The following is a 16,234-nucleotide window of genomic DNA, read 5'->3' as shown; positions in this document are numbered from 1 at the left end:
CTTCTTCACCTGGGAGATTGTCCAAGAATCTCTCACCGGCTTGTTTATAGGTGGCCTCTTTATTGTATGTTTAATGCATGGAGTGTTACTGCTGAATGGAGTGAAAATGGTCAATTAAAAAAACAACCCTTTGTGATATCTTAAGCTATTTTTAGAAGATACCCTGTGTGCCACTTGTGAGGTTGATGTTTGCCAGTTGCCCATCAGTTCTCAGTCACTTCATGGAGAGAGGAAGAAGTGAAAAGTCTTGAGACAAAACTGACAACACAACATCATATGTTCAAATGCAAGCAAAAAGAAAATAGTGATTGATAGAGAGTCACTAACACCACCCAGTGCACAAAAGTGGCATTGCTTCAGTCTTGCGTACTGCACCTTTAACCTTTCATAAACCAGCTCAAAGTTTGTACAAGAGAAAGTAAGAAAAAAAAAAAGAATACACAAATGTGAAATTAAAATAAACAGAACAATAAACAGGCAAATTGATTCTGTTTGAATTTTAATAAATTACCTTTTGATCACTACTAATTGAGGTTGTTAGGTTTGTCAGTGCCAGGCTAAATACGTAGAATAAATTCTAATTATGTTAATTAACAGCATATTAACAACACAAGTTTTAAAAAATATATATTTGCATAATTAGATACAACATACATGCATTCCATATGAAACATTTAGAGCAGTACTTTGTAAGACTTGTTGTTTGTCAATAAAGATTTATTTGAAGAAAAGGCGTCATGTTCCAGGACCACGCCCTCTATAGTGACGTCACACGGACAGAGCGACGCTTCACAACAGAAATGGAGGAAGATAACTCACAAATACTGCAAAATGCTCATTATGAGTTCCAGAACAAAAATTTTCCGCAGGCAGAGGCGCTGTACACAAAGTTCATATCTTCCTGCTCACAGAACAGGTACTATTTGTACTGTTTTTGTTGACTTTAAACGAGACTTTAACCTTTCGCTCTGCGGCGGTGTTGCGACGCATTTCGTTCCCCGTTAAATTTCATGACATCGCTCACCAGCTCGGCGCTTGTTTGTTCATTTATGACACGATTTTAACGCCACATTTAGATGCGATTCGATACGTATAGTGACTGTGCCATTATTCTCTACAGGGACTGTGAAGCTGGAAGTCTATCCACTGCTTATAACAACCGTGGACAGATAAAGTACTTCCGGGTGGATTTCCATGAAGCAGTAGAGGACTACACTTCTGCTATAAAGGCTGACAGCCAGTGTGAAATACCCCTCTACAACAGAGGACTCATCCATTATAGATTAGGTAAGATTGGAGAATAATAATCACAGTTGCAAGTTTTACCACAATAAATTAAAGTGATCTTTCTGTGGTGGCTGCATGAATTTGTCTCTTGTACACAAAGTTGTATCTCTGCAAAGCAAGATGGATCACTGATTACATGAGCACTGAACAAATAAAAACCTTTCATGGTATTCGCATCCTCACCTCCTTTATCAATACACACTACAGATCAGGGCCTCAGTGTCCTGCATGTATTAGTCTGCTCCCAGTTGCAGCACACCTGATTGCAATTAAGGGCTCTGCAGGGCTTCTTTACAAGCATGATGAAGACATCAACTCCAGATTGAAGGATTTGAATGAAGACCTTCTCCATATTAGGCAGGGGTGCAAACCACTGCACCAACTTGTCAAATAAATATTTAGTTTAAAAATAACATTATAAAAGATTTGACTGAAGTATTTAAACAAAAGTGAATAAAAACTGACATGTCATAGATATGAATGCACATAACAAACCCTGTCAAGAACATCTTTTCTGTTCTTCAAGCAAACAGTCTCAACAGTTTTTTTCCCTGATAACTTTCTCCTATCCATTTAGGTATGAATCAGTCTTTCTATTCAGAAAATTAAAAGAAAAAAAAAAAGAAAAAATTCGAGAAATTCAAGAAAAATGTACTAAAACAGAGTTAGCTTTGACCTAATATCACTTTCAAGAGAGAACGCCTCCAAAACCTTGTAATATGTGGATATTTTATTGAAAATAAAACTATTAACTTTCTAAAATCAAATAATGTAGTCCTGTTGTGTTTGCCTTCTCATATAGATACAGGTAATGTAGCAGAAGTGATCTGAAGGTAGTAGATTTCATACACAAGTTATGTTGAAAAGATTTCTCAACACATGATATGAGCTTTGGTTGATGTTCAAAAATGGATTAAAGAAATTAGTCTGGGAAAACCAAATTTAGCTTAAAGAGTCATTGCATTGAAATAATGAATCTTATTCTGGTTTTCTGGCTCAGCCTTGTATTTGGAGTCACGTTGGTGTCTTTAACGAGACACTAGATGGCGCTATATGCTCGCATACAGAAACTGACAGGGTAATACAGAACATGGTCATTGTGTTTTAATAATTTTTATTTTCTGACAGGCTTTTTTGATGATGCCAAGAAGGATTTCCAGCAAGCTTTAAAGCTCAATCCAGATTTTGAAGATGCCAAAGTCAGCCTGCAGCAGACTCTTCTGGACCAGCAGGAGAAGATAAACAGAGGATACTGAGGATGTGCTGCTCTCTGGAGGACGCAAAATATAAATCCACGTATGAATCCTTCAGCCTGTAAACAGAAGGTGTATCAAAGTACACTATGCCAATCATTGTCAGCTTGGCTCGATTTGTTGCTCTAAAAGCTGTTGCAAAAATCAAAACACATCCTGAGGGAAAGAGGCCAAAGACTCTGGGAGAGTCGTGATCAAAAAACAAACTGTTTAATTTATTTTACTTTGTTTTTGTTTTTTAAAGGTTCAAAATAAATAAATGTATTCATTCATGAAGAACTGACAGTGAAAAATTAAGAACACATTCTTGCACAAAATAAATTTCAGTTGCAGCTCACAAGTATGCTGATATTTAGTATTAATGAAATAGTGATGTTGTTAGAGAATGTGAATATTTATATATATTACTGTTGAAACAGAAATGTATTCAATTGAAAACAATAAATTATTTTCACACACATTTTTGGTTGGTGTCTCCTCTCTGTTAAAACTCTGACGCTCATGCGTTAATGAGCGACGCAGGTGATTCCACTGATGCAGATCACCTGTGCAGCTCTGATTGACTGGTGGATAAAACAGCTGCCGGTGGCAGAGCTCAGCAGTCAGCTCCTTCACACTCAGAGCTGTTTTAGTGGAGGCTTGCCGGAGTCTCGATGCCACACACTTAACAGTGGTTGAATCCTCGTAACTGTTCTGGTACCTTGACACTGCAACATGTGGTGGTTTGAGAAAATGTAAGTAACCTGTTTTTTTCTTTGACTTCTTGAAGGAAATGTTCTGTCTTCTAAATGTCTTTCTTTTTAAAGATTACTATGGAACTTGATGGCTGCAGTAACTGTCCTGGGTCAGTCAAGGCCAAATATAAAGCTCAATTCCCATTCAAGTAAGAACAACTCCAACTACTGCTTGGTGAAACTGAATTTGTTTTAACATTGAGGGTTTCTTCTAACAGGCAGTGGCTTAAAGTCGGACTGTATCGGCAATCTGATGAGGCTGTCGCTGGATGAGGCCCTAGCAGTGGGGAACCAGCTCGAGGTGGAAGCCATCAGTGAGTGTAGAAGCTGCAGACTGTGAGCGGGTTGGGTCTCTGATCTAGAAAGCTGATCCTGGTGTTTCTGTTCAGACGGCACCCAGAACATCATGTTGACACCCAGCCTGGCTGCTCAGTGTGGATACAGCATGGAGTCTGACCCCTGGGGTAACACCAGAATCTACACCTCTTTACTGGGCTGCTATGTGGACAACAGAGTAAGTTATGCAGCCTTTGCCCTTCTGTGTAACTAAATTCCTTCTCAGATCCCTGGCCTTCTAAACTAGGCTCTCCAGAGAATGGAGTGAGCTGGTTAACGGAATCTCCATGTTTTGCAGGGTGACGCAACATTCAACGTTGGCTTGAAACTCCGCATGTACAGGCACGGTCCATCCGATGTGGTTAGTCGTGACGTGGCGCAGACGTGCCGCTACACCCAGTGGGCCTCCAAAGAAATTCTCTGTGACAGAAACTACATGGAAGTAGGTCCACCTCCAGATGGTTCACTCCAAACTGTATGGTGGGAGTTTAATGCCAGTGTTTGTTTTTAGGTGTCCAAGTATGTGGCAACAACCAACTCAAAAGCTGAACCCAAGGGGAAGACCCAGGAAGTTAAAGGAAATGGAGCCAAACTTGATGCCTTTCCTGGGGTATATTTAAATTAAACTCTGCAGGTGAATTTGTTTCTTTTACTATCAAATGGTGAGTGTCAACTGTCCTTAACTATAGGATGATGCAGAGCAAGGAATCTGGAAGATGACCTTTTACACTCCTGAGCCGGTGCCAATGTTGCTGAGGGAAGCTGAGCAAGCTGGATACAGTGCCAAGACTACCTCGACGCGTCTGGTTTTGAGAAGCCCATACGATACGGCCGAGACTTACTCGGAAGACGTAAGCGGCACTTCCAATTCACTCCCCCTCTGTTGCCTATTGTCCTTAGAACACTTCATTCTTTATTTTAGGTGGCAGGAATCCCAATGGAAGTGATCAAGGTTCACATCTACAACAGGGAGAAAGATGGCATGAATGTTGTAGACTTGGCAGCGGCTTGTCCCACAGGTGAGTCTCGGGACTCTTCCTCCAGTGACCACAGCGCTGTACAGCTTGAGTAAATGTTTCACTTTTGAAACAGGTGGTGTCCTCTTCACTGAGGATGTAATCTCCTGGCATGTTCCCCGCCGTGTGACTCCACTGATGGACAGCAGCGCCGCAATCACAGAAATGTATCTGGGAATCAATGGGCAGAGACTGGATAAATCTCAGATGGCTTCGAGGGGGTACACAATAACGGTCACTGACTTCCACATTGTGGCGGAGATCCCAGTGGGTTCACCTGACGGTTACTACAAAGTGAGAGGCTCTTCATTTAAAATTCAAGGCAAAGGTCCATTTGCATGTTTTATTAAAATGTTCTGAATAATTTCAGAGCCATGCCCCAGATTACCAGTACCACATCACTTACACTGTGGAGCCCATGCTTGAAGTGGTGTGGAGGGACGGCGACACCCAGGAAGAGACAAAATACAAGATTTTGTTCCCAATTACAACACCTCTCATGCCCAGGCCTCCGCATGCTGAAAAGGGTAAGTGACTTCAACAGGTTAAAAGAAATTTGGTTTTTGAACTGGACTAACCTTGTTTTTGATTTTCAGACACGGATGTAGAGTCTCGTTTGTTTAACATCCACCTTGGCCCCTTCCTCCCGGATGTGCAGCTGAACAACATTACGTTTTCTACTGGTGTTCTGACCATTGAGGAGATCAGAGCACAGGGCTTCCTTGTCCAGGAGCATCACTACCCCAATGGATCAAAAGCAATCTCTCTACAAGTCCCCTTCGGTGCTGACGTGGTCCTGAAGCATGTAGGTGACGCTCTTGGAAGGCAAACTGCTCTGTACGTTCTTGTAAAGACTGCCTCTTGTCACTCTGCAGAACCCTGACCCACTGAATACCATCTACTCCCTCACTGTGGTGTTTGGCTTCATCATCCTGCCTGAAGAAACTTCATTTGCTCACCAAGTGGATGTGCAGGCCTCTCTACGGGATGTTGGTAAGATGCTCTTTACACTGTAATCACTAAGGCCATCTGGAACAGGGCTGTAAATGTAATAACTTTAATTTTCCTTCCAGTTATGCCTACAATTACTGGCACCTGCGATCATGAGCACTTTTACTTGAGTGTGAAATATGGAAGCCAAGGCACCAACATCAGGACCCTGCTTGGATCCCATGAAGTGACTCCTGAGCTGGCCGAGGAGTTCAAGTTTGACGAGAACGGGACAAACTTCTTCCTGGACGTGCCGTACACGGCCCCTCAGTCAGACTTTGAGGTATGTTAAGACTTTAAACTTGTCTTGCTGATGGTCTGCAATAATGGGCATCTCTCTTGCAGACCTTTACCTCGACCTCGGTCAAAGCCAGGCTTGATATTCAGCTGTGGGACCCCAAGAACAACTGGCAGCTTGAAGAAGCCTTCCTGATCTGCTTCTTCCCCCTCAGGACAACGAGTAAGAAGCATCACCTTGTACTGCTTGTTTGTCTCTGTTCTTTTTAACCTTGTTCTGTCTCTAGCATGCTATCCCAACGGAACAATAAGTGCTCTGGCCATGAAGGTGGAGACGGCGCCCAGTCTTGACCTGAGATTGCTCACATTGAATGACAAGTCCTGCAAACCAGTCTCCAGTGACGATCGCTTCGCCCAGTTTTCTTTTGCAGCAGATTCCTGTGGAACCAAAAGAACTGTAAGTTGCTGAGTGACAGTTCAGTCACTCATGTTCAAAACTAAACCTAATCTGCCTGTCTCCCCCACCCCTCTGAAGTTCTTCGACAACTACATGCTGTATGAAAATGAAATCGCCCTGCGGCACGACCACCATAGAGCACCTCGCAGAACACCGGCCGAGCCGGAGTACAGGTATGATCAATGTGCTCTGATGCTTGCTTCTGGATTTTAAAGGTGATAACACAGCTTTCACTTCACAGGCAAAAGATTTCCTGCTACTATCTGGTCAACAAGACTGAAACTCTAGCATTCGGTTACAAACCGCAAACGCATGACCCCAAAGCAGAGATCGGCGTCGGCCAGCTGATGGTGCAGATGAGGCTAGCCCATGGTGAGATTACTACTAATGCTTTACTTTAAAATGAAACGTGTTCTAAAGGAGTCTCTCCTCCTAGATTCATCATTCAAGACCTTCTACCAAGCTGAAGACTATCCAGTGACGAAATACCTGAGGCAGCCTCTGTATTTTGAGGTGGCACTCATGCAGTCGGCCGACCCCCAGCTGGAGCTCTTCCTGCAGAACTGCTGGGCGACTCTTCAAGAAGACAGGACCTCTGTGCCCAGCTGGGACCTCATTGTGGACACGTAAAGCATCCCAACTTTCAATTTAAATGAATCCTGTACATAAGTTTGCTGCCTTAACGCATGTTCTCTCTCGCTAGCTGTGAGAACCGCGAGGACAGCTCCGTCACAATATTCCACTCTGTTCTGATTGACGCCAGAGTCGAAGTTCCTGCCCACATCAAGCGCTTTTCCATGAAGATGTTTGCATTCATTAAAGAAGACAAGGTTCTGAAGGATCAGGTAATGGCTCATAACTCTAAATGAGCCCAATTCTGACCACAGAATCGGCTTTTCATTCTAACCCTGTTTTCTCTGTCCACAGATCTACGTCCACTGTGATGCAGTGATCTGCGACAGAAACGGCCCAGCTGAAGGAGTCTGCAGAGGCCAGTGTGTGAATGAAACGGGAAGGAAGAACCCCAAGTACTTTGGCGAGAAAGGCAACAAGAGACGTGAGTGAGATGCCGGCATTAATTTTTATACATTCAGGTTAATAACTTCAACTTTTCCCTTTCTAGAGCCAAGAGACTCGAGCCAAGAACAGCACATCTCCTCAGGACCCATTCATCTGATTTCTCAATAAACAAGTTTCTTAACCTATTCATGTGTACTGGGTATTTCTCTACAAACTTTATTTTTGGGGTTGAAACTCTAGATGTGTAATACACTCAGGCTCATGTGCAGTTGATATTGAGCTCATTCTGGTTTAATCCTGAACTACAGGATGAAGTGAGATTTTCTAAACCTTCAAAATCTCATCGGCAGTTCAATGTTTCAATACTTTTGGTAACATGTTTGCTTAAATATTTTAATCCATGAATCGGCAGATGTCTACTTCAATTAGAAGTATAACAGTTCTCTCGGTTCAGTTTTTTTGAAACGATATAACTCAAACACCATTTGGCAAAACACTCTTGCAGACAACACCCTAGTTCCCTTGCAAAAGCTCACCAACTATTCACTCATGTTTTAAATCTAAATTCTTTCCCTACAGGTAGTTTCGTCAAACAAAGGTCCTTCTCTATTGCTTTGGCTCGGACCGTTCTCGATGCTCTTGGTACTCTAAAAACAACCTGGATGGTTTTACCTGCCAAAGCTCGTATCTCTTCCCAAACAGTTCACTCAGTCAAAACAAATTTTTTTTTTTCCTCAAAGTGCCGATGCATCATGTGAGCAATGCAAGTCAAAATGTTTTTGTCACGAAGGCAGAAAAATGTTGACATATCCTTCATCCACCTTTCAGGTTTTTTGTTTCAAGAAATATGGAGAAACAGTTTTGGTCGTGCTGTTTTGACAGCTGAACAAGGTGATGTTAAACAGTACTTTGCCACTGTGAGGCTTCAAACATGTTCTCGGACTGAAAGTGGTTACTGAGCAAAGATGGGTGTCAGACCAAAACGTCTCCTTGCAATATTACGACACCACCAGACACGGGTGTCCTCGTCTTTTGGTGGCCTCAATGTTCTCTAACTGCTGATTCATGCTGAGCAGAAATGATGGCTGCCAAGAAGAGCTTTGGGTGGTATAGCCAGGGCCGGCTCTAGGCATAGGCGAACTAGGCGGCTGCCTAGGGCGCCACGTCCCGAGGGGGGCGCCGCGGTCGTACAAGGGGCGCCACGACGCTCTGTGTTCCGTGTGCCCCGCTGTGCAGCGGTTCGACGCACTGCGCTCCTCGTCCTCGGCGCTGCCCGGCACTGATCGGTATTGTTCGGCATCGCTCCTCAGCCCCCCCCCCCCCCCCCCCCCGGGCCGGCACTGGGTATAGCATGTGGTCAGGTGTCTTTATAGTATGAAACTGGCCTACACTTTGTGAACGGCACCATGACAAGCCCACACTACCTGAATAACACTAATCCAGTCACTGCTCCTCTGCATCAACAATGATATGGGTTATTTTGACTTCAAGGCAGTGTGTCCTTCACACAGTGTCCCAGGGAACCCGAAGTCAAAATATTCCACATCAAACAACACGGCCGAGTTTTATCTTCACGGCCATTGCTCAGTGAAAGGCCTCATCGAGGTGGGATCAGTAATGAATGACTTCTGGAGACTGAGGATTCTCAAATGGAGGGACCAGCACTTTCTCCCCACCTGGAGCTCAAAGAAAAACTCTGGGATCTGCTGAGTTGCCATGTAGAGCCTCATTACTCCATCCTCCACAGTCCCGTCCTCAGTTGGGGAGAAATTATGGGCAGTAAAACAGTTCTTTTTTGACATGCAGCACTGTCTCTCAACCACTGAAACACTTTCTACCTCAATAAATCTTAAATCTGACTGTCTCAACTTCTGACGCCACACTTCACTGCACATTTTTATACTTATTTTACATTTACTTGGATATGTAATGTACATCTGTAGTGGTGAACAGGAAAGCAAATCAAATGCACATTTTTTACTTTTTTAATTTGTTCTTGAGATGATTACACAGTTCAAGTGTTATACAGTACTATAAAGGCCTCCTTCAGTGGGTACTCATCCAAGATGGCAGCCATGTTGCTGCATCAGCTCCAACAGGTAGCAGCAGTCAGTCAAGCATTTCCTTAAGCCATTGATTTCACTCCCCATGTGGAAAATGGATAGCCACAATAGCAAACTGGAATCTTTTATTTCACTGGGTCACTAAAACATGTTTTCCTGGATAGGCCAAAGTTCCTAGACTTTAACTCATTGGCTGCTAGACATTTTCAGACTAGAGAGCCCCATACTCCCAGTGTTTAAGGAATTACACATATTTTAAAACCCACAAAATATTGTGTTCTGTGTGTAAACACTGAGGCTGCCAAAATAAAGAGTAGACTTCTCTTTAATTGGGAAAAAGTTTGTTTCTACCCTTTTCTGTTCTTTAGTCATCAGCAGTACTACACAGGTTGGTTTCAGCAAAATAACATCTGACCAAAAACCAATGAGCTTTGGTGAAAAGCAACATGTGAAGTAGAACAGTGACTTTGATGCTTTTTTTTTTGTTTATTTTTTTGCCTCTAGAGGCACCTCAAACATCTGAATAGCGGTTTCCTATAAAAGACAAACCACACTGAGAAAGGGATTTTGACAGCAATATGACTATTTATTTACATACATAGACATCCATTATATTTTTCAACAGGCAGGGCTGGGGGACAGTCAGGCAGGTGAGGACCGAGATGGGCTGTGTGCCACACTGACGATCGCCACTCGACCCAGGTTGTTTTTCCTCAGAGCGCTTTTCTCCGTAGCGCCACCAGCTCATCCTGGCAAAGGTCTCCATTCATCTTGTGGGTAAAAGTATCTAAACTCACACTGTTCATTGGATTTCAACTGACATCCATAGGAGTGAAAGGCAGCTAATGGGTGAAACAGTGGCCTCTGGTGCAGCAGGGCTGGGTTCATGTCCGTCAGAGTCGAGAAGAGGCCACAAACATGTGTCGATACTGTATGTCCTGACCATGCAAGCACTCTGCCACCATTTTGAACAAATGTGCACACCGACTTGTCAATGATTATGTTGAGTTGTTTGTGCTTGAAGTTATGACCCCAGTTCTAGTTGGACTGAAGACTCACCCTCCGTTGCATTACCAAAGGCAGTTGTGTTTCAACTGGTGCTCTACATGGAGTTGAAATTTAACAAGTCTTCTGTTGGTAGCGTGCCCAACTGACAAATTTCCAGATAAATGGAACAAACAATGCAAAAATGAATTTTTAAAAGTCTTTTATTGAGTTTAATATCCAACTATTGGCCCCACAGACACATGTTTGAAGCTGTGTCCTTCAGAAATGGCCCGTCTTTGACCTTTGAAAAGAACCAACAAGTTAAACCACTTCCAAAAGAGAACAGTCAAATGTTTAACAGCATCAAAAGAACAACCACAAGCGGACAGATGCACAGTCAAGTGGAATCCACAAAGGATTAATCAAAAGACATGCAACTCTTTACCTCTGGTTCCATTTTGTGGGTTTGGACATTGTCCATTGCAAACTCCACCCATTGGATTCCTGGCATCACAGATCACAACATCACAGTGGACAAACAGCTGAAAGAAAACATTCATGAGTTACTGGTGCTTCCAAGAACCATGTTGATCATTGAATACTGAAGTTAGTTTGATTCTTGAAGACAATACCTGGCCACTCAAGTTGTCTTGGTCTTCAGCAAAGGCAAACATCTTCACCTCAAAGCGCTTGTAAAGAGAGGGATGCTGAACTCTGGCGTCTGGCCAAACTGGGTGGAAGATCACTTGGTATGGGTCTACTGGGTTGGGACAACTGGAAAAATTCATAACTGGGTCAGAATAGTGCATTTGACATTTAGCAAAATTGCTATGTCAGACTACATTTGCTGAAAACCAACCCATTAATGATGAGATTCCATCTGGGCTGTGACGTCCTGTCCTCATTCAGGGTCCCCCAGCAGTTCTCCAGCTCCAGTGACACTTTGGGATTCGCCGCTTTTATCAGCGCCACCTCAAAATACAGCGGCTGCAGGAGGGGTTTGGATATCGGATAGTCCTCCACCTTGTGGAATGTGGTGAAGGAGTCATCTGCCAGTGAGAGAAAATTCAAATTGAGAGCTTGATAAGTCTGCAGTTTTACCGTCTCCATTAATACTACAAACCCAGGCTTAATTATATGCACTATTTAGACATTTTCAACTCTTGGTCTTCGCTCACCCAAAGCGAGTCTCAGTTCAACTTGGTGCTGGCCCTTTGCATTTTCAGCAAACGGTTCACTCCTGCGAGGTCTGGTGTGGAAGGACACGGCGTGGGTTGTGTTGATGTCGTAATAACACGACACCTTTAATCTGGAAGAGAAGACGAGAGACGATGCAGTCATCCGTTTTATATGAAGTCTAATTTCATTTACATGAGTTTAAACACAGTTTCTCCTCTACTTAATCTTCAAAAGAAGATAGTGAACTTTCTAACCTGTGATGATTAGCCGAGTTATAAAGGCTGTGAAAAGGCTCATTACTTAACAAGCCCGAGGACAATAGCCTATTTTTTTCCCCCCAGCTTGAGCATTAAAGGAGACACTCACTCATACTCTGGATCGTCTGACTTCAGGTTTCTTTTTCCTTGAAGCTCGTCTGGCAGTGAGATTTCGTTCTCATACAGCATCACATTGGGCAGAAACTGCAATGAACAACAATATGATTTATAGCCGTTCACGTTCTGTTGGACGGCGGGACGGTACCTTTCTGGTGGTCCCGCAAGAGTTCGCAGTGAAGACGAAGTAAGCATAGCGGTCGTTGCTGTGGACGGGGCCGCAGCTGGGATCTCTGAGGGTGAGGAGCGCGGGGTTCAAAGTGGGAACAGACTCCAGCTTTAGCGCTATGGCAGTCATGGTCCCATTGGAGAAACACTCTGGGGGGGGGGGGGGATATTACAGATTTTATGGTGCGTTGAAATGTACAAAAAAACAAAACCACTTGACTGACCGGTGAGCACCGAGAAGAAATTGCAGGCCAAAGCAAATTCTTGGATGTGTACGTTAGTCTCCGGATTCTTCAAGACCACGTCGAGTCTGCTCCTGAGGGATGTGGATTGTATCGCCTGGGAGACAGTGGACAGAGCTCTCAGCACAAGGCTTCATGTGGGAGACACGCTGCAGTATCGAATAGTCCAAAAGTTAAACCTCAATCACAACAGCTGGTGCCGAGAACGGCACGACAAGGCTGAAGTGAGTTTCGTTCTCCCAGAAACCGTAGTCCTTCGCCAACTCTTGGGTCAGCACTTGTTTTCCCACGATGGTCTGAAAGTTTGGGCCTTGGGTTCCGTATTTCACCAGGATATAAAAGTTGAGATTGTCGCAGCTGCCGACAACAGATGGCGGAGCTGCAGATGGAAAGAATAATTACAAAGGAGACAACTGCAGGGAAATGATACTTCATGGTTATTGCGTGGAGTCTGGCTGACAGTTAAAATTTGTGTTCTGCAATTTTATCAGTTTCTCTTGAGTTGTGAAACAGGATGTTGGCTGCAAAAACAAACCTATGTCGACTAAAGAAGCTTCCAGAACAGCGGTGTGAGAAAACGGGACGAAATCAGTCAGCACCAGTAATCCAAACGTCAGGTGAAGAGTGTAGATAATCAGCCCTTTTTCTTTCTGTTGGAGAAATATCAGCATTTGTACCCCAAACAAGACATCTTATCGTCTTAAGATTCAGCGATTTCTCACCATCTGTAGAACGACGGGGTCTGTGAAGGGCACTTCCAGGGTGAAGGCCTTGAAGGTGCCATTAGGAGACAAGTGTTCCAGCACTTTAAAGCCTCTGACGATGCACTCTTCCAGGGACAAAACCCCAGTAGGGAAGGTGATGTTCACTAGAGCCACATCAGGAGCAAAATGCCCCAACACCAGTTTGAACACCTGCTGCTCTGGGACGGTATCTGGAGGAGGGAAACAAAGACATGGAGGAGGCTGGTAGAATGAAATCACAAACATTCAGGATGTTGAGACTCACTGTCAATAACTTTCGGTGGTTGGGGTATCAGTGGCGTTGTGATGGGGAATAAGACTTTGTATCTTGTGTGTTCGTGACCCGCATCTTCAGTCCAGAGCAACTCCACCATCGGCTCGATTGTGTAAGCGGTGAAGTAGTGGCCTTCCTGAATATAACTCTGCAGAAATCACAGCCACAGCTTCACCTTATAATCTTGCATTATTGCAACAGCTTTTATCTAAGTCTGCAAACTATGGAAATCAAAACAGAAAAAAAAATATTCATGTACGTCGGTTCGTCACTGACCTTAAAGAAGCCTCCAGCAGCCCCCAGTGGAATGTCAATGACGATGTGGACGTCACTGACAGATATGGAGTACCGCCTGGCTTGCACCTCGGAGGGAGTCAGCCTCTGGCCGTCTACGCCCATGTGCACCTCCAGCAGTTGGAATTGCCCCGAAGAGATCAGTGGGTCAATGTGCCGGGGTAAATACCAAGTGATCAGGTTTGAGGTGAAAGACACACTACCTGTAACAAAGAGGCAACAAATTTAGTTTGAAGATCAGAGAAGGATAAGAAATTTATCTCAAGGTTGAGATTTCAGAATCTGCAGGTGGCTCCTACTGAGATTTAGCAGTTTTAACAAAAGAAAAACCCTTTATTTTAGTTAAAAGTGAAGAAAAATTACCCTCTGGTAATGGACAGGCAGCTGCGGCATCAATTTGCGTCGCCTGCCAGGTTTTCTCAAAGATGGTTGAAGTTTTGAACATCAGCATCGGCACCCCGGCTACCTGTGGCGGGAGGGATGTTACAGATTAAATTGTACTCGATATATTTTGTGACCCCAAGGAAACAAATTTGAACTGGTGGAATATTAATGAAGTGAATTTGGAACAATGTGCTTTCTGACTGCAAGCACAGGTTACATAATACTGTCCTTCTCAGTCCTGGGAATTCACCTTGCTGCATGTTTTAGTCATTTGTCACTGTCGGCACACTTCAGGCTAAAGAACGGGGTGCTCCATCAGTCCCCACTTGTTTTGAGTTGGGTGTGTTGAAGCAGAAGGCATCGGAGCACACAGCCAACCCAAAGGAAACAGGTTCACTGATCTAATGAGCTGCAGATAATTCAACTTGAGAGATTCCATGGCGAGTTGCTTCGTCAGGTTATTTTTCCTGCCCTCCCCCCCTCATATTCCTCCTGACTCACATTCACAGTGTAGATGTCAGGTGAGGTCTTGGACGTTCTCAGGACCAGCCTGGAAGGAGTGTTTGTCACTGCGTATCCACTCCTCTGGGCCTCGGTCACCGTCATCATCTTCTCCTCCGGCGTGTAAATCACCACCGTTTTGATGGCGAATCCGGCATCGATTGGCAGTTTCTGGGAGAAGCATTAAATTAATTAACATGCACAGAAAATGTTTCTGGAATAGTCAGGCGAGGGGGAAAACAAAGAGGAAAGTCTCAAATCACCTTTGCAGCCCGTCGAGGATAGCCAAATTTATCATTAGACTGTGGGAGGGGATGTTCGGGCAGGGCGTAATCACTCGGAGCTGCTTTCCTCACGGATACCTAGAAATAACACCACTGCGTAAGCAGCAGTTTATCTCTCCCACAGGATCAAGTGGGGCAGAATTAATGCCCCTACAGGCCACCATGCAGATTGGGAACATGATCCCAGACCCCTGCTGCAGTCACTTGCCTCCATATAGTTGTGGTCGCAGACTATTTCCCTGGAGGTCCATTCGGAGTACAGGCAGGTCTCGGTCACCTGGTACAGCTCGTCTTTAGGCAGCCGCTTCCCGTACAGCCGGAGCCGGAGCGCCGTCGTGAAGGATTCGTCGTCCTGAAAGTCACCCAGACATAGAGCTGAGACGCACATCAAGGCACATGTACTGCTTTTTGGCAAGTGAAATCTAGGGTTACCAGATTTAGAGCGAAACAGTTCTGAAGGGAGACGTAGATCACTGCGTTTCCCAGCCGGTCAATTTTCATGCTGAAGCCACATTGAGACGCCAAACTTTTAGTGAGAATGACAGCAGAGCGATCTGAAGAGAGACAGTGGATTAGTAGGGAAAAAAATAGTATTTTTTCACAGAGAAGTATGTGAGATTAATGCCACTTACTGTAGACAACAGCCACTTCCAGCAGGTTTCCTCCCAGCGGACCAACTTCCACACGCATGATGTTGCCCAGACATCTTGAACTGATATCTGGGGAGAAAACACTCATCCAAGTCAACACTTCATTAGCTAATCCCAGGGAAAAATATATGCTAAAACAGATTAAAACTTACTTAAAGAAGGACTTTTAAGAGCTCCAACGTGTGAAGCCACCACCAACAGAGTGAACCACCTGAAATACATGTTGAGTTTAGAGAAAACCAAACGCTGAAGAAGAGAAACGAACGGCGACAAATGACAAACCCAAACAATCCAGGGAGATGTCTCATGGCCAAAGCGGGGAGAAAACGCGATAATCTCTGAGCTCCTATTGTTGAAACTTTTAAACCAAGTAAATGGTGGTAGGAGACTCCTCCGTCCTCCCCTTTGGGCCGATCGAGGGCGGATCCTGCTTAACTAATGCAGCCGTGCGCAGGTGACTCCCGTTAACGGCCTGATGGAGATATTAGAGTGGCTGCCCTGAAGTGAGTCTCAGGAGTTGGATGAATTTGCATTTGTCCCAAACTTTTAAAGACTCAAGAGCAGTAACAGCCTCTACATCTATAAGATTTCAGATCACTAAATGGTAAAAGCTTCATTTTATTAATTCACTGAAATTGTGTTCAGTAGCAATCTTCCTGCAGTGATCAGAGGGGTCGCTCCAAGTCACATCACTTAAAATAGATTTTCATGCGTTTTATAGTGTTTCACAGTGTTTTACACCGACTCTAATGTCAGAGTTT

At 44.1% G+C, this 16,234-nt stretch overlaps 3 protein-coding genes across 3 annotated transcripts; 2 read left to right on the top strand and 1 right to left on the bottom strand.

The window, feature by feature from the left end:
• The first annotated feature begins 776 nt into the window (after nucleotides 1–776).
• Nucleotides 777–2,989, top strand: ttc32 (tetratricopeptide repeat domain 32). Its single transcript, XM_030110317.1, has 3 exons — nucleotides 777–916; nucleotides 1,121–1,287; nucleotides 2,416–2,989. The coding sequence occupies exons 1-3, from the start codon at nucleotides 801–803 to the stop codon at nucleotides 2,541–2,543; spliced, it is 411 nt and encodes a 136-aa protein (XP_029966177.1). The 5' UTR covers nucleotides 777–800; the 3' UTR covers nucleotides 2,544–2,989.
• Nucleotides 2,990–3,144: 155 nt separating this feature from the next.
• On the top strand, nucleotides 3,145–7,375 carry LOC115402311 (uncharacterized). Its single transcript, XM_030110822.1, has 20 exons — nucleotides 3,145–3,274; nucleotides 3,347–3,423; nucleotides 3,493–3,588; nucleotides 3,664–3,788; nucleotides 3,909–4,052; nucleotides 4,122–4,220; nucleotides 4,300–4,461; nucleotides 4,533–4,629; nucleotides 4,703–4,920; nucleotides 4,997–5,153; nucleotides 5,223–5,431; nucleotides 5,502–5,619; nucleotides 5,700–5,899; nucleotides 5,962–6,076; nucleotides 6,141–6,310; nucleotides 6,389–6,483; nucleotides 6,552–6,682; nucleotides 6,747–6,936; nucleotides 7,014–7,155; nucleotides 7,238–7,375. The coding sequence occupies exons 1-20, from the start codon at nucleotides 3,255–3,257 to the stop codon at nucleotides 7,373–7,375; spliced, it is 2,703 nt and encodes a 900-aa protein (XP_029966682.1). The 5' UTR covers nucleotides 3,145–3,254.
• Nucleotides 7,376–10,584: 3,209 nt separating this feature from the next.
• LOC115401880 (uncharacterized) lies at nucleotides 10,585–15,879 on the bottom strand. Its single transcript, XM_030110250.1, has 21 exons — nucleotides 15,756–15,879; nucleotides 15,626–15,684; nucleotides 15,456–15,542; nucleotides 15,256–15,377; nucleotides 15,032–15,175; nucleotides 14,803–14,901; nucleotides 14,540–14,710; nucleotides 14,018–14,120; nucleotides 13,637–13,857; nucleotides 13,352–13,508; nucleotides 13,066–13,277; nucleotides 12,879–12,993; nucleotides 12,523–12,722; nucleotides 12,326–12,440; nucleotides 12,082–12,251; nucleotides 11,926–12,020; nucleotides 11,559–11,689; nucleotides 11,240–11,429; nucleotides 11,013–11,154; nucleotides 10,826–10,922; nucleotides 10,585–10,681 (listed from the first exon to the last, which is right to left on the bottom strand). Exons 1-21 carry the CDS (start codon nucleotides 15,779–15,781, stop codon nucleotides 10,611–10,613), a joined length of 2,727 nt encoding a protein of 908 aa, XP_029966110.1. The 5' UTR covers nucleotides 15,782–15,879; the 3' UTR covers nucleotides 10,585–10,610.
• Nucleotides 15,880–16,234: the final 355 nt, after the last annotated feature.

This window comes from Salarias fasciatus, chromosome 15 (assembly GCF_902148845.1).
Source record: "Salarias fasciatus chromosome 15, fSalaFa1.1, whole genome shotgun sequence".
NCBI lineage: Eukaryota > Metazoa > Chordata > Actinopteri > Blenniiformes > Blenniidae > Salarias > Salarias fasciatus.
This window is presented reverse-complemented; position numbering and strand designations above follow the sequence as displayed.

Coding starts and splice junctions, on each gene's coding strand:
- ttc32 (XM_030110317.1), top strand. CDS start 801: ATGGAGGAAGATAACTCACAAATACTGCAAAATGCTCATTATGAGTTC. Junction 917..1,120: donor TCTTCCTGCTCACAGAACAG/GTACTATTTGTA, acceptor TATTCTCTACAG/GGACTGTGAAGCTGGAAGTC. Junction 1,288..2,415: donor ACTCATCCATTATAGATTAG/GTAAGATTGGAG, acceptor ATTTTCTGACAG/GCTTTTTTGATGATGCCAAG.
- LOC115401880 (XM_030110250.1), bottom strand. CDS start 15,781: ATGAGACATCTCCCTGGATTGTTTGG. Junction 15,378..15,455: donor GGAAGTGGCTGTTGTCTACA/GTAAGTGGCATT, acceptor GTCTCTCTTCAG/ATCGCTCTGCTGTCATTCTC. Junction 12,723..12,878: donor AGCTTCTTTAGTCGACATAG/GTTTGTTTTTGC, acceptor TTCCATCTGCAG/CTCCGCCATCTGTTGTCGGC.
- LOC115402311 (XM_030110822.1), top strand. CDS start 3,255: ATGTGGTGGTTTGAGAAAAT. Junction 4,921..4,996: donor CACCTGACGGTTACTACAAA/GTGAGAGGCTCT, acceptor GAATAATTTCAG/AGCCATGCCCCAGATTACCA. Junction 5,154..5,222: donor GCCTCCGCATGCTGAAAAGG/GTAAGTGACTTC, acceptor TTTGATTTTCAG/ACACGGATGTAGAGTCTCGT.